Source organism: Trifolium pratense, linkage group LG6 (assembly GCF_020283565.1).
Source record: "Trifolium pratense cultivar HEN17-A07 linkage group LG6, ARS_RC_1.1, whole genome shotgun sequence".
Classification (NCBI taxonomy): Eukaryota; Viridiplantae; Streptophyta; class Magnoliopsida; order Fabales; family Fabaceae; genus Trifolium; species Trifolium pratense.
In genome coordinates, this window is record NC_060064.1 from 20743346 (window position 1) to 20758646 (window position 15301).

Here is a 15301-nt window from a genome sequence, read left to right on the forward strand (position 1 = left end):
ATAAGAACTCATCAGTACTTAACCACCCGTTCTCATCTACTTGCACCTCTCTTATTTAATTGTTATTCAAAACCTTTTCAAAACAAACAAAACTGATACAAAACACTTTTATTTGTTTAATTGTCTAAATTCTTAAGTGAAACTAGTAGTTTTGGCACGAACTCATTCTAAATACTAGAGTGTGAATTATTACTCGACAATAAACTGATCCACTTGCCAGACTGCAGTCACCTATCTATTTATAAGATAATAACCCTAGTCATACCACCATCATGTACACTAGAGGTTGTGCCTAAACTTGTTTCTACACAAATCAAAATTAGTGTCCAAAACTCATTATTCTTGATCACAATTATCAGGCCTAAATATTATCAAATGAATCAAAGCAACATCAACCCATTTTTATTAAAACCAAAACCCACATCTCGCAAAGTTTGGACTAAATCTGTATTTGTTTATTTATTTATTACTATTATAATTTAAAAATAAAGTTTGAACAAAATTGGATCCAATGTATGTGAGGATGCTGCAAAGTTCCACCTGTCATGTATACATCGTTAGATAAGATAGGAGTATATACTAGTTTTGTTTTGTTATTTGACTCTGTTTCGTGGGTGCTTCCAGTTTGGTTGTGAGAAAGTAAAGGTTCTTTTGGAACAAAGACTTTTAAAAGGGAGGAAGATCACACCCTCCTCGCCTTCTCCAACTTGGGAACTCATAGAAGATGGACTCAAACTCATCGTCAACAAATTCTGGTACAACTTGTCCCATCTATTTTTTTAATTGGGTAATCTTTCTTTTAGGGTATGTATTGGGATAAATCAAGTTCCATTTCATAAAGAGTTTAATGTTTGAATTTTTGTATAAAAGAATACAAGTCAGTTTTGTAAAAACCAAAAATATGTTTAGATTGATGGTATATAGTATTAGGCTCTGTTTGGTAAAAATAAGCTATAAGCTAGCTGATAGCTGATAAGCTAGCTTATAGCTGAAAAGCTAACTTATAGCTAATAGCTAATAGCTGGTAGCTTATAGCTGAAAAGCTAGTAGAATAAAATTAAAGTGTTTGACAAATTTAGCTGTTGTAAGTTCAAAATGACATAAAAATACGTGGTTAGTGGGTAGTTTTTTTTTTTTTGTAAGTGTTAGTGGGTAGTTATTATAATTTTTAAAAAATAAATAAATAAAATTAATGAGGGTAAATATGGAATAAAATGAAAAAACTATAAGCTATAAGCTCATACGCTACTTGAAATAGCATCTCAAAAAACGCTATAAGCTAGTTAGAGAAGCTCGTTACCAAACACTTCACATTTTTTTCAAACAAGCTTATAAGCTAGTTCAATAAGCTATAAGCTAGTTTATTGGACTTACCAAACAGTGCCTTAGTAGAATGAAATTGAATAGTCTAATTAAATTTTGGGTTAAATAACATTTTAATCCTTATAAATATATCAAATTTTGTTTTTAATTTTTATAAAAATTTCAATAATTTCTGGTCCCTCAAATACTTTATGTATGATCCTACTTTTAATTAACTCTTGTGCTCTTTCATGTTTTTTTTAATGATTTTTTGTATTTATTTTATAAGAATTTCTTTCGAAAAATTTAGAATTTTTTAATATAAGATAAATTATTTATGAATTTTTATGCGCGAAAAACAATTCATATTTAATTCATCCCTTGTTAAAAGATTTAAGCTTTTGCAAGAGAGATTTATATATTACACTAAACATGACCGCGAAAAAAAAAATAAAATTTAAATGATATACACGAGTTGATTGAAAAGCAGGAATCCAAAAGAATGATAGAAAATATTTGAGGACTAAAACTTGCTGAAATTTTTTATAGAACTAAAAAACGAAATTTAATAATGCGTCTACTGTCTATCATGTTAGAGTTAGAATCAGATTTTTTCCCCAAAATATACCCCAGGTCCCTTTAAAATTCCCGTAATATCCTCTCCACATTTTTTTCCCCGTAATATCCCTCTGAGGGGACAAATTCTGCAATTGCAGCAGGGAAAGGAGGTAGCGACATTCAGAATGTCGCCATTCAGATTGACCAGAGTATTGTTTTTTTGGGAAAACAATTTGGGAGAGGGATATTACGGGAATTTTAAAGGGACATGAGGTATATTTTGGGAAAAAATCTTAACTCTGTTTTCAATCTCTATTTTTTTTCCTCTCCGGTAAACTTTAGTATTCGCAAAATTATAGAACGTATAGAATGGATTAATTCATCATGTTAAGTATCCACAGTTAATAAACCCCTTATAATCAAATCTAGTCATTTAAAAGTAATTTCATTTTGTTAATATATTTTAATTAAGGGTAAATAGGGTTTTACCCCCCTGCAAAATATGTCAGTTTTGCGTTACCCCCTGCAAATTTTTATTTTGTGATTACCCCCTGTAAAATGAAGATTCCATCATTTACCCCCCTCAATCGATAACATGGATGCTGACTGGACAAAAATGATGACGTGGCACGTACAAGTGGAATTAATTTATTTTATATTTATTTTTTTATTGTCAATTCATTAATGAATGTATAATTATTATTTTTTTAATTAAAAAAAACTGAAAAAAAAAAGAAAAAAACGATAGTAATTGGGGTTGAAGGTTCATCTTCTTCAATAGTTGTGATTATAGAAGATAAATAATTTAGGGTTGTTAATAAGATGTGAAATTTGAGAGAAATTTGGGTAAGAAGATTTTGTTGATTGTGTGAGATTTGATTTATGATTACACCGAGAAGAAGAACAAGAATGTTTATAAATAAATTTCATTAACAATTTTTTTTAATTTTTTTTTCTTTTTGAAAAATTAATAATTATATTAAGTTATTTATCTACGTGGCACAAAAACTTTAATAAAAAATAAATGAAAAGCCACACATGCATCCCACGTCATCAATTTTGTCCAGTCAACATCCATGTTGTCGACTGAGGGGGTAAATGATGGAATCTTCATTTTACAGGGGGTAATCACAAAAAAAAAAATTTGCAGGGGGTAACGCAAAACTGACCTATTTTGCAGGGGGTAAAACCCTATTTACCCTTTAATTAATTACGTGCATTTCTTAACCATATCACAGATAGTTTTACTTCGAGATCTTGGCTCTTGAGACCGTTACGTGCCCTGTGTGGCTGTCAGTCATTTTCCGATGTGAGCATGCTGGACCAAAAAGGTGCAACGTCTAGTTCTTCCCAGCATTCTGATAGCATTCAAAGCTATAGATATAGATATGATGTGTTTATCAGTTTCAGAGGTTCCGACACGCGCAACACCTTCGTTGATCATCTCTACTCTCATCTCGTCAGAAAAGGTATTTTCGTCTTCAAGGATGATAAACAACTTCAGAAAGGGGAATCCATTTCACCTCAACTTCTACAGGCAATTCAACATTCACGGGTTTCTATTGTTGTCTTTTCGAAAGATTATGCTTCATCAACTTGGTGTTTAGATGAAATGGTTGCCATTGCTGATTGCCGTGCTAAATTTAAACAAATTGTGTTTCCTGTTTTCTATGATGTTGATCCATCTCATGTGCGAAAGCAAAATGAAGTTTATGAGAGTGCTTTTGTTTTACACGCTGAGAAATTCAAAGATGATCCAGACAAGGTTGATGGGTGGAAGAGAGCTATGACTCGTTTCGCTGGATTGACAGGTTGGGATGTCAGGAATAAGCAAGTATACAAGTTTTTTTTTTTTGAAGGAAATAAGTATACAAGTTATTCTTTGTTGTTATTCTTGACAAGAATATAACTTATATATACCACTACTTTAAAGATCAAAGTTTTTTTAAGCAAAATGTTTCTCTTTTGTGTGAAAGTAAATTCCACTTTTTTTTTTCCGCTTATCTACTTTGATGATAATTTAATAATTTTGTTGGTTCACATGTCTTCCAGGCAAGAAGTTGAAGAGATTGAAAATATCGTCCAGACTGTAATAGAAAAGTTGGGTCATAAATTCTCAGGGTATGCTGATGACCTTATCGGAATACAGCCTCAAGTAAAAGCATTAGAAAAACTTTTAAAACTAAGCTCACATAATGACCGTTGTCTAGTTTTAGGAATATGGGGGATGGATGGCATAGGAAAGACAACTCTTGCAACTGTCTTGTATGACACAATCTCACATCACTACCAATATGGTGCTTGTTGTTTTATCCACAATGTTAGCGCAATTTATAAAGAGGGTGGTGCTGTTGCTGTTCAGAAACAAATTCTTCATCAAACTATGAAAGAAAAAAATCTGGATGCATACAGTCCCTCTGAAATATCTGGAATTATAACAAAGAGGCTATTTAACATGAAGCTCCTTTTAGTTCTTGATGATGTTGATCAAATTGGGCAGCTACAAGAATTGCACATAAAGACCGAATTGCTTTGTCCTGGAAGTAGAATAATCATAACAACTAGAGATGTGCATATTCTTAAATTGTTTGGAGCGCATAAAATTCATAAGGTCAATTTGATGAATGACAGTGATGCTCAGGAACTTCTATGTAGAAAAGCTTTTAAAAGTGATAATTCAAGCAACAACTATGCAGAACTCATTCCTAAGGTGTTAAAATATGCTCAAGGTCTTCCGTTAGCAATTAGAGTAATGGGTTCTTTCTTGTATACTAGAAATACCACCCAATGGAGAGCGATCTTGAACGGATTGGAGAATAATTCAGATTTTAGTGGAATTATGAAAGTGCTACGGTCAAGTTTTGAGGGACTAGAGCTAAGAGAGAGAGAAATATTTTTGCACGTTGCTTGCTACTTTGAAGGGGAGAGGGTGGAATATGTAGGGCGAATTCTAGATGCTTGTGGATTGCAGCCTGATATTGGAATTTCGCTTATTGTTGAAAAATCATTCATAACCCTTAGAAATCAGGAAATTCATATGCATAAAATGTTGCAAGAGTTGGGGAAGCAAATTGTTCGGGAACAACATCCTGATGAGCCGAGATTATGGAGTAGATTGTGGCTTTATTGTGATCTCCATGATGCGATTAGAAAACCGGTAATATATCTCTATAGATTTGATGTTTTCTATTTCCATTATTTTACTTTATTGTTACCCAAGGACAAAATGTCCAGAAAAACTCTTGAGTTAATTATTTTTATTTTACTATAAGGAGATGAAGTGAATATTGTTGTGTGTTATTCCTCAGCTTAAGACTGGTTTAAATAGGAAGAGTACAAACATAAAAGGAAATAATAGATAAGCTTAGAATCTCCTAGAAATAACAAACTAGGAAACTAAATATTTTCCAACACCCCCCCTCAAGTTGGTGCATAGATATCTGTCATGCCCAACTTGCCGATCAAATGCTCAAAGGTGGGTCTTGCCAAACTTTTGGTTAAGATATCTGCAGTTTGCTGACTCGAAGTTACAAAAGGTAGACATATGATTCCGACATCTAACTTCTCTTTTATGAAATGTCGATCGATCTCAATATGCTTGGTTCTGTCATGTTGAACTGGGTTATGAGCTATGCTAATAGCGGCTTTACTGTCAGAGTATAATTTCAATGGAAGCTCAATTTTCATCTTAAGCTCTTCTAGGACTCTGTGGATCCATAATCCTTCACATATACCTTGAGCCATAGCTCTAAACTCAGCTTCTGCACTACTTCTTGCTACAACTCCTTGTTTCTTGCTCCTCCATGTCACAAGATTACCCCAAACATAGGCACAATATCCAGAGGTTGATCTTCTATCAGTAATCGAACCTGCCCAATCAGCATCGGTAAAGATAGACACATTTCTTTCACTAGTCTTCTTAAAAAATAATCTCTTTCCAGGATTTGCTTTCAAATATCGCAGTATCCTATAGACTGCCTCAAGATGTTCCTCAAAAGGAGAATGCATAAACTGACTTACTACACTAACCGAGAAAGCAATGTCAGGTCTAGTGTGTGACAAATAAATCAGTTTCCCAACCAATCTCTGGTACCTTCCAGTATCAACAGGAACACTTCCTTCTTCCCAAAGTTTTGCATTAGGATCCATGGGAGTATCTGCTGGTCGACATCCACTCATTCCTGTTTCTTTCAATAAATCTAGAATGTATTTTTGTTGGGAAACTACAATACCATCTTTTGATCGAGCAACCTCCATACCAAGAAAATATCTCATGGATCCCAGGTCCTTGATTTCAAAGTCTAATGCTAATTTCTCTTTTACTCTTGCCATTTCAACTATATCATCTCCAGTAAGGACGATATCATCAACATAAACAATTAGGACAGCAATTTTTCCATCTTGGGAGAACTTTGTGAACAAGGTGTGGTCAGCTTGTCCTTGAATGTACCCTTGTTTCTTCATGGAATAAGTGAAATTTTCAAACCAAGCTCTAGGAGACTGCTTTAATCCATACAAAGACTTATTTAGTTTGCATACATTTGATCCAAACTTGTCTTCAAAGCCAGGAGGAATGTCCATATATACTTCTTCTTCTAAATCACCATTGAGAAAAGCATTCTTAACATCCAACTGATGTAGGGGCCAATCTAGGTTAGCAGCAAGAGACAAGAGAATTCTGACAGTGTTCAATTTTGCAACAGGAGCAAAAGTCTCTGAGTAGTCTATACCATAGGTTTGAGTAAAACCCTTAGCCACCAATCGAGCCTTGTACCTTTCGATTGACCCATCTGAATTATACTTCAGAGTAAACACCCATTTGCATCCAACCGTCTTCTTGCCATCCGGTAGTGTCATAACACTCCAGGTTTTGTTCTTTTCAAGAGCTTTCATCTCCTCAAGTACAGCTTCCCTCCACTTTGGAACTTCTAGAGCAACCTGTACATTTTTTGGAATCTCTACACTAGACAATTTTGAGGTGAAGGCAGAAAAAGACGAAGACAAATTTGAATATGATATAAAATTGGACAATGGGTATTTAGTGCAAGATCTAACAGGTTTTCTAACAGCCACAGGATCATCGATATCAGGATACAAAATACGACTCTCAGAAACAGAGATAGACTTACCTTTTCTTTCTTTAGGAAGTTGATCATCCCCCGGTTCAGATTCATGACAGTGTTGAGATGTGGACTCATCACTTTCTTTGTGATTCTTTCTCACAAAAACCTTTCCTTTCCAAGTCTTGTTTCCTGCTTCAAACCTATTATCTTTATATGACTCATTATTTTGTGGCATTTCAATTAGATCACCATTATCATCGTTTTCAAGATTCTCATTGTTTTCTTCATGAGAAAATTTAGGCTCGGATTCACCAAGTTCACTACTCATAACAGGAGTAGGATTAGATAAAGAATCATGGTCATTTTTCGTTGGTGCAGAAGTATAAGTCTTAGAACTTTGTGATACCGGCAAAGATAAATTATTAAAAAAACTCATGTCCTCAGTTTGAAACGAATCTTCATTTAAATTCCCCCCCTGAAGATGCGTGTCAAAAAAAGGTTTGTTTTCAAAGAATGTAACATCCATGGTGACAAACATTTTATGGTTTTTTGGATCAAAACATTTATATCCCTTATGGGTTGGAGAATACCCAACAAAAACACATTTTATAGCACGCGGTTCGAGTTTGCTAATATTCTTATGTTCATGAACAAATGCAGTGCAACCAAAGATTTTTAAGGTCAAATCGTTTGAAACACGATCATTAGGAAAACATTCTTTGAAAATATGAATTGGAGTTTGAAAATTAAGAACTTTGGAGGGCACTCTGTTAATTAAGTATGCAGCAGTTAAAACTGCTTCACCCCACAAATAATTTGGTACTTTACTTGCGAAAAGTAAAGCTCTAGCCACCTCCAACAAGTGCCTATTTTTCCTTTCTGCAACTCCATTTTGTTGGGGAGTGTTAGGACATGAACTTTGATGCACAATTCCATTTTCACGAAAAAAATCACTCAACATTGTGTTAAAATATTCTTTGCCGTTATCACTTCTAAATACTTGAATATTTGTTTGAAATTGATTTTGCACCATTTTAACAAAATCTTTTACGGCCTGACAAACGTCAGATTTCCCCTTTAACAAGTACACCCAACAAACTCTTGAGTGATCATCTATAAATGTGATAAACCATTTTTTATGAGAAAGTGTACTCGTTCGGTTAGGGCCCCAAACATCACTGTGAATAACAGAAAAAGGTTTTGATGGTTTGTAGGGCTGTAATGGAAAATGAGAACGATGATGTTTTGCAAATTCACATGCTTCACATTTAAACAAAGACAAATCCTTATTACGAAATAACTCAGGAAATAAGTGTTTTAAATAAGGAAAACTAGGATGACCTAATCGTGAATGCCATAACATAACATCATCATCATTATTATTCAGAACTAAAAAAGATTCAAAGCATGAACTTATTGGTTTGGAAGGTAGTTGTGATTCAGGTTCAATGTCGAAGTAGTAGAGTCCTCCACTCTCCTTAGCACTACCAATCATCTTCCCCGAGTTCAAATCCTGAAAAACACAATGAGTACGGAAAAAATTAGTTTGACAATTTCTATCTTGGGCTAATTTACTGACAGACATGAGACTACAAGATAGATTTGGGACATGAAGAACATCTTTAAGGGTTAGACTTGGAGACAACACAATCGAACCTTTACCCGCAATGGCTGAAAAGGATCCATCTGCAATTTTTATTTTATGGTTACCTGCACATGGACTATAAGAAGAAAACAGAGTAGAATCACCTGTCATGTGATCACTTGCACCCGAATCTACTATCCAAGCATGACTGGGACTGACACTAAAAAGGGCAGAAGTACCTTTTGGGGCAACAGAGCCAGAAAGAGTGTTAGATTCAAGAATTTTGTACAGTCTGTCTAGTTGTTCCATCGTGAATGAAAGCTGAATTGAAGAAGACTGTTGCTCTTGATCAGAATTACTGGCTTGGAATGTATGACTCTCACCTCCACCTTTGTTCTTCCGATTTGAAGGTCGCGGAAGACCATGTAATTTCCAACATTGAAAAATAGTATGTCCCAAACGATGACAATATTTGCATTCACGACGATATTTGAAAGTGGATGATCGTCGTCGAGAATAAAAAAACGTCATAATTAATAATCTTAGCCAAGTAGTACCAGAAGCAGCAAAGAAAAAAGTAACGCCGGTGAACAGTACGCGCGAACAGTAATTCCGTGAACAGTGCGTGTGAACAGTGCTGTCGGTGAACAGTACTACAGAATGAACAGTGTAGTATGAACAGTGCCACGGGTGAACAGTGCCGCACAAAATCAGTTGTCGTGGTCGGATTGTAAACACGACGGCGGCTAGGGTTTTGCGGAAGCGAGACCCCCAAAATCGGGAGCTCTCGATACCATGTAGAAAATAATAAGTGAATATTGTTGTGTGTTATTCCTCAGCTCAAGGCTGGTTTAAATAGGAAGAGTACAAACATAAAAGGAAATAATAGATAAGCTTAGAATCTCCTAGAAATAACAAACTAGGAAATTAAATATTTTCCAACACTAACAAGTAATAACTTTTATTCCATTTGATAATATTATGTGGCAGTGGACAGACTGCATCTCTAGTCTCTACTAGTGTTATTTTGTGAAGTTTTGGTTTGATTTGGTTTATATTAATTTGTATTAGCTCTTCTAGTGCTTAGAAGTGGCAGACCTCATTAAAGCCATAATTCTAAATCCATAATTATGGTTATTTTTAATTTTTCAGGAATCAATAGAAGCTAAAGCCATAATTCTAAATCAAAGGGAGGATGTCAGCAAATTCATACAGTTGAGGGATGAAGAATTAACAAAAATGAAGAACTTGAAAGTGCTCATATTGTATCATTCAAATTTTTCAACAAGCCCAAAATTTCTTTCTGATTCCCTATGCTATCTTTTGTGGAATGGTTACCCTTTCATGTCTTTGCCATCAAATTTTCAACCATACAATCTTGTAGAATTGAATATGCCTGATAGCAACATGGAACAACTATGGATAGGCATTCAGGTACTTTTCTAATTACGCAATTTTCATCTTTTTGCCGTCCAATAGATGACCAAAAAGTTTAATTTTAAAATAGAGGGACCAAAAGTGCAATTAAACTTTCTTTTTATACAATTAAAGTGTTCTTTTTATTGGATAACATTTACGGGTTCCTAACAAGTACTCCATAATTCAAACTTCATTCATTTTTTGTGGAATAAAAGTATTTAGTGCAAACAAGTAGGTTTATAAGTGCCTTCATTTATGTGCTTATTTCTTGCTGTCCAGCATCTCCCCAAATTGGAAAGGATAGATCTCAGTAACTCCAAAAATCTGAAGGTGACTCCATGCTTTGAAGGGATGGAAAAACTTGAGCGGCTAGATCTTACAGGATGCATAAATTTGTTGGAGGTGCATCCATCAATTGGACTTCTTACAGAACTTGTATTCTTGAGTTTGCAAAACTGTACTAGTCTAGTCACTCTTGATTTTGGCAATGCACAAAGACTAAGGTCTTTGAGAGTTCTTCGTCTCGCTGGTTGTACAAAACTTGAAAACGCTCCAAATTTCAGTGGAACATTAATTCTTCAGTACCTTGATATGGATCGATGCACAAGTTTATCCACAGTTCATAAATCTGTTGGGGCTCTTGCAAACCTTAAATTCTTAAGTTTGAGAGACTGCACAAATCTTGCTGAATTGTTTATCAACTTTAATATAATGACATCTCTTGCAACTCTAGATCTTCATGGATGCTCTAAATTAATTGGGTTGTCATTGAGTCAGAATTCCACTTATTCTCTGCGATCTTTGGTTTTTCTAGACTTAAGTTATTCCAATATTTCTCTAGTACCTAATGCTATTGGAGAATTAAGATGTTTAGAAAGACTAAATCTTCAGGGAAATAACTTTACCGAATTACCCTCCACCCTCAATAGACTTTACAATCTATCATATTTAAACTTGTCACATTGTCATAAGCTTCAAAGTTTGCCTTATCTCCCAATAGAAAGTGGTCCATCAGATTCAGTGGGAAGATATTTTAAAACAACATCTGGATCCCGTAATCATAGATCAGGATTATATGTGTTTGACTCTCCCAATTGGTCGAAGTACGCTTGGAAGTTCGACTTTCGCATCACTAATTGGATACGAAGATTACTTAAGGTGTGTAATACTATAGCTATCTCCCCTTGCTTTATTTCCTTATTATTTATAGCGTATGTGTTTTTTCTCTAGCTACTATGTCATCAGACACTATAATCCAATATATTTAAATTTGTTTCATTGACATATGCTTAAACATTTTCCTAACATCCAATTTATAATCAATAGGAATATACTCCCCCATTAAAATAAAAGTTATCATATACTCCCTCCGGTTACACACATTAAATTTTTTTGGTACACTAAAAATGTGATGTATTTGGTACATAATATGGACCAAACCCTTAAATATATTCACAGACACAAACACATAGGTGCGGGGTGGCTACCGAAGTAGTCATACCCGCATCCATACCTATGCTCATACTCGTAGTGTAAGTTTGTTGCCTATTTTTCACAAGTACCCGTTTAGTATGGGTCCATTAATTTGATTCAATTGTCATCCCTATCTCTAGTAATGGTATGCCTTGTATATTATCTTCTTTTTTATCAGGAACCTCTTCACTTTCGTTGTGGCTTTGACTTTGTTATTCCTCGGTATGAGCATCCCGGTTATTCTGATGGAGATGAGCTCATTTCAAAGATTTTCGGCAATCAGTGGTTTGAAGGGGGTTCAATAGTAAGGATAAATGACCCTGTTATTGACGTCGACTGGCTTGGCTTTCTCTTTTGTGTAAAATTTGAGTTAAATAATCATCCTGAACAATCTAGTTCTTCACATCAATCGCTCTCTTCGTCACTGCCACATCCTTTTTATCTTTCTTTTGAGAGTGAATACATAGAAGAACGCTTTGATATGTCACTTAATTTGGAATCAAAAAAGGTTGATGGCTTAAACTATGTTTGGATGATCTATATATCTCGGGAACACTGCCATTTTGTGAAAACAGGAGCACACATCACATTTAAAGCCCATCAAGGTTTGATTATCAAGGAATGGGGGTTGCGTCTCATAACCAAGAAAGACACACAGGGCTCAATGATGGAAATGAGTGTACCAGTACATCTTCCTTTAAAGAATGTGAAAGTAAAACAAAGAAGCGGAAGCAGTAGTTTTGAGCCCAAAATCCAACTTCCTTACAATTGGTTTGTTTCTGACAAAGATGAAGCTGAGAGGGATGAAGCCAAGGGAAAAGAAACTCATCTCTTTAATCTTGGCCTTTTAAACGAAAGTTCACAATGAAAATAACACTATATATTTCTCCCAGTCCTGAGGTAATTATCTTCTTAAATATGATTCTATAACACATTAATTGAAATTATATACCATTGTTAATTACTAATTAACTACATGGTTAATTGATGTATCACTGCATTAGTATAATGTAGGGGTGTGCATGGTCGGATAATTTGACAAACCAAACCATATCCAAACCGAAACCATTTAATTGGATTTAGATTCATAACCATAACCATATTTTATTATAAACCGGTTATAAAACTGGTTATAAATTTGGTTATGGATATATAACCAGTTATTTTAACCAAACCAAATTTAAAAGTGGTCATTTTTTAAATCCAATTTTTAACCGGTTATTTTTAAATCTGATAAAAAAATCAGTTATTTCATTTTAAAAACTGCTTTTAAGACAATTTAAAAAAAATCTTTTTTTTTTGAAAAAAATCTAAATTTAGTAAAACTTGCGTAAAAAAAATAGTAAAGAAATCAGAATTTTATACATAGAATAAATTCCTATATTTTATTTGGATAATGTAATTGAATTTCCTTCATTTAATTTTATTTATTTTAATAAAATCGACCATAAACCCAAAAATTGACCGAAAAACCGAAAAAATCGGCGGAAAAACCTAAAATCGGCTGAAAAACCTAAAATCGACCAAAAGCCCTAAAATCGACTATAAACTCTAAAATCGGCTGAAAACCCAAAAAATTAATCGAAAACCCAAAAATCGACCCTAAACCCAAAAAATCGGCCGAAAAACCTAAAATCGGCAAAAAACCCAAAAATTGACTATAAACCCTAAAATCGACCGAAAAACGAAAAATCGACCGAAAAATGAAAAATCGACCAAAAAACGAAAAAATTGACTATAAACCCTAATATCGGCCGAAAAATGGGTTTATAGTAGATATTAGGTTTTTCGGCCGATTTTGAGGTTTATAGCCAATTTCAGGATTTTGGATCAATTTTAGGTTTTCGGCCGAGTTTTTTGGGTTTAGGGACGATTTTAGATTCCTCGGCCGATTTTTTGGATGTTGGCCGATTTTGGGTTTTCGGTCGATTTTTGGTTTTTCGGCCGAATTTTTGGGTTTTCGGCCGATTTTAGGGTTTATAGTCGATTTTTGGAATTTTGGCCGATTTTAGGTTTTTCTGCCGATTTTTCGGGTTGCCGTCCGATTTTAGGGTTTATAGTCGATTTTTTGGATTTTGTCCGATTTTAGGTTTTCGGCCGATTTTTTGGGTTTTCGGTCAATTTTTGGTTTTTCGGCCGATTTTTTGGGTTTTCGGCCGATTTTAGGGTTTATAGTTGATTTTTGGAATTTTGACCGATTTTAGGTTTTTTCTGCTGATTTTTCGGGTTGCCAGCCAATTTTAGGGTTTATAGTCGATTTTTTAGATTTTGGCCGATTTTAGGTTTTCGGCCGATTTTTTGGGTTTTTCGGTCGATTTTTGGTTTTTTCGGCCGATTTTTTGGATTTTCATCCGATTTTAGGGATTATAGTCAATTTTTGGAATTTTGGCCGATTTTAAGTTTTTCGGCAAATTTTTTGGATTTTTGGCCGATTTTAGGGTTTATAGTCGATTTTTGGGCTTTTGGCCAATTTTAGGTTTTTTCTGCCGATTTTTCGGGTTGCTGGCCGATTTTAGGTTTTTATAGGATAATTAGCGTAAAAAAAATAGTCAAAAGTTTCATATCAAAAAATGAAGAAATGCGCAAAAAGTCTAATCCAATGGATTTGGACATGGATATGGGCATTTAATTAAAAAACCGGATTTACATAATGGATACCCAACCATTTTTAGAATGGTCTGGTTAATATCTGTTTCCAAATAACTGGTTATTTGGAGTTGGTTTTGGATTTGGATATAGTCATATCCATATGACCGGATATTTTGCACACCCCTAGTATAATGCATCTAACTTAGTTAAAACATGTTCAATCAATATGTTGAGAAATGCTTCATGATTTAGTTATTGTACCCAATTTTGCCTCCCCCAGTCCGTATGAATTGGAAACTACATTGCATTTTTTGCTAGCTTGCATCTTCATTCTTCTGCATTTTCATATGGATCCACATTTTTTTCCTTTCTTTCAGGGGATGCTATTTGTATGCAGATATGATTCTGATCTTTGCTTTGGTAGCTATGACCTCTCCACTAGCTTAATCTATATGGACTCAAGTTTGTGGAACCGTATGTACTACACAGACAAAAACAACTGGGTGCTGCGAGTTGGGAACTTGAAGTGTTTTAAATTTTAATATAAATATGACTTTTTGTGTGTTTTGGCTACAATGTTTACAGTTTTTTTATACTGAGAGTGTTCCTAATAATTATAAGCTTTGTGAATTTTGTCAGACTTCACTTGTCCCATACTTTGTGGTTGGTACGATAATTTATTTATGTTTTTATATGTTAATTTGAAATTGAAAGATGGAATAGAATCACTTTCCTTATGGTTACATTACATTTATGTGAAAATCTATCTAGAATAATTTTCCATTAAAATATGGAATATAATCTCTTTTAGCCAAGGTTAATCTTGACATTATGTTTGTAGTGTCGATTAGATTTTGTTGGCAGTTATTAGTTTCAAATGCAATATGACTCAATTGGATGGTCTGCACTGTAACTGTAACAACTCCTTGGCTATGCACAAGTTGTCCCTCAAAAGCCAAAGTGATTGCTTGCACTGATGATGGAAGCTTTCATGTCTGTCTTGCCATGAAATCATGAATGAAGCAGCGTATTCAAAACTTTTCCACTTAATAAGCCCTAGGGGAATGTGAGTAGTATTGGCTCTGAAAATACAATGGTGTTGCAGGACAGCTTCTGGGAGGTAAAGACTTGTATGGTTGTTCAACACTAACACCATTAAAAGGTTTCAACTGAGACACATGCATGTAAACCGAATGTTGGCATCATGAGGCAATTTTAATGTGTAAGCAACATGTTCATTAATTCCTAACCATGACGAAAAAGGGACCAAAATACCGCATTCTTTTTCATTCCAATACATCGCACACATGTG

General features: G+C 34.4%; 1 protein-coding gene across 1 annotated transcript; it reads left to right on the forward strand.

Annotated features, from left to right (window-relative positions):
* The first annotated feature begins 489 nt into the window (after nt 1-489).
* LOC123893056 (disease resistance protein RUN1-like) lies at nt 490-14732 on the forward strand. The gene is made up of 7 exons (XM_045942976.1): nt 490-755; nt 3099-3690; nt 3913-5017; nt 9661-9942; nt 10207-11085; nt 11579-12300; nt 14367-14732. Exons 1-6 carry the CDS (start codon nt 725-727, stop codon nt 12266-12268), a joined length of 3579 nt encoding a protein of 1192 aa, XP_045798932.1. The 5' UTR covers nt 490-724; the 3' UTR covers nt 12269-12300; nt 14367-14732.
* The last annotated feature ends 569 nt before the right edge of the window (nt 14733-15301 follow it).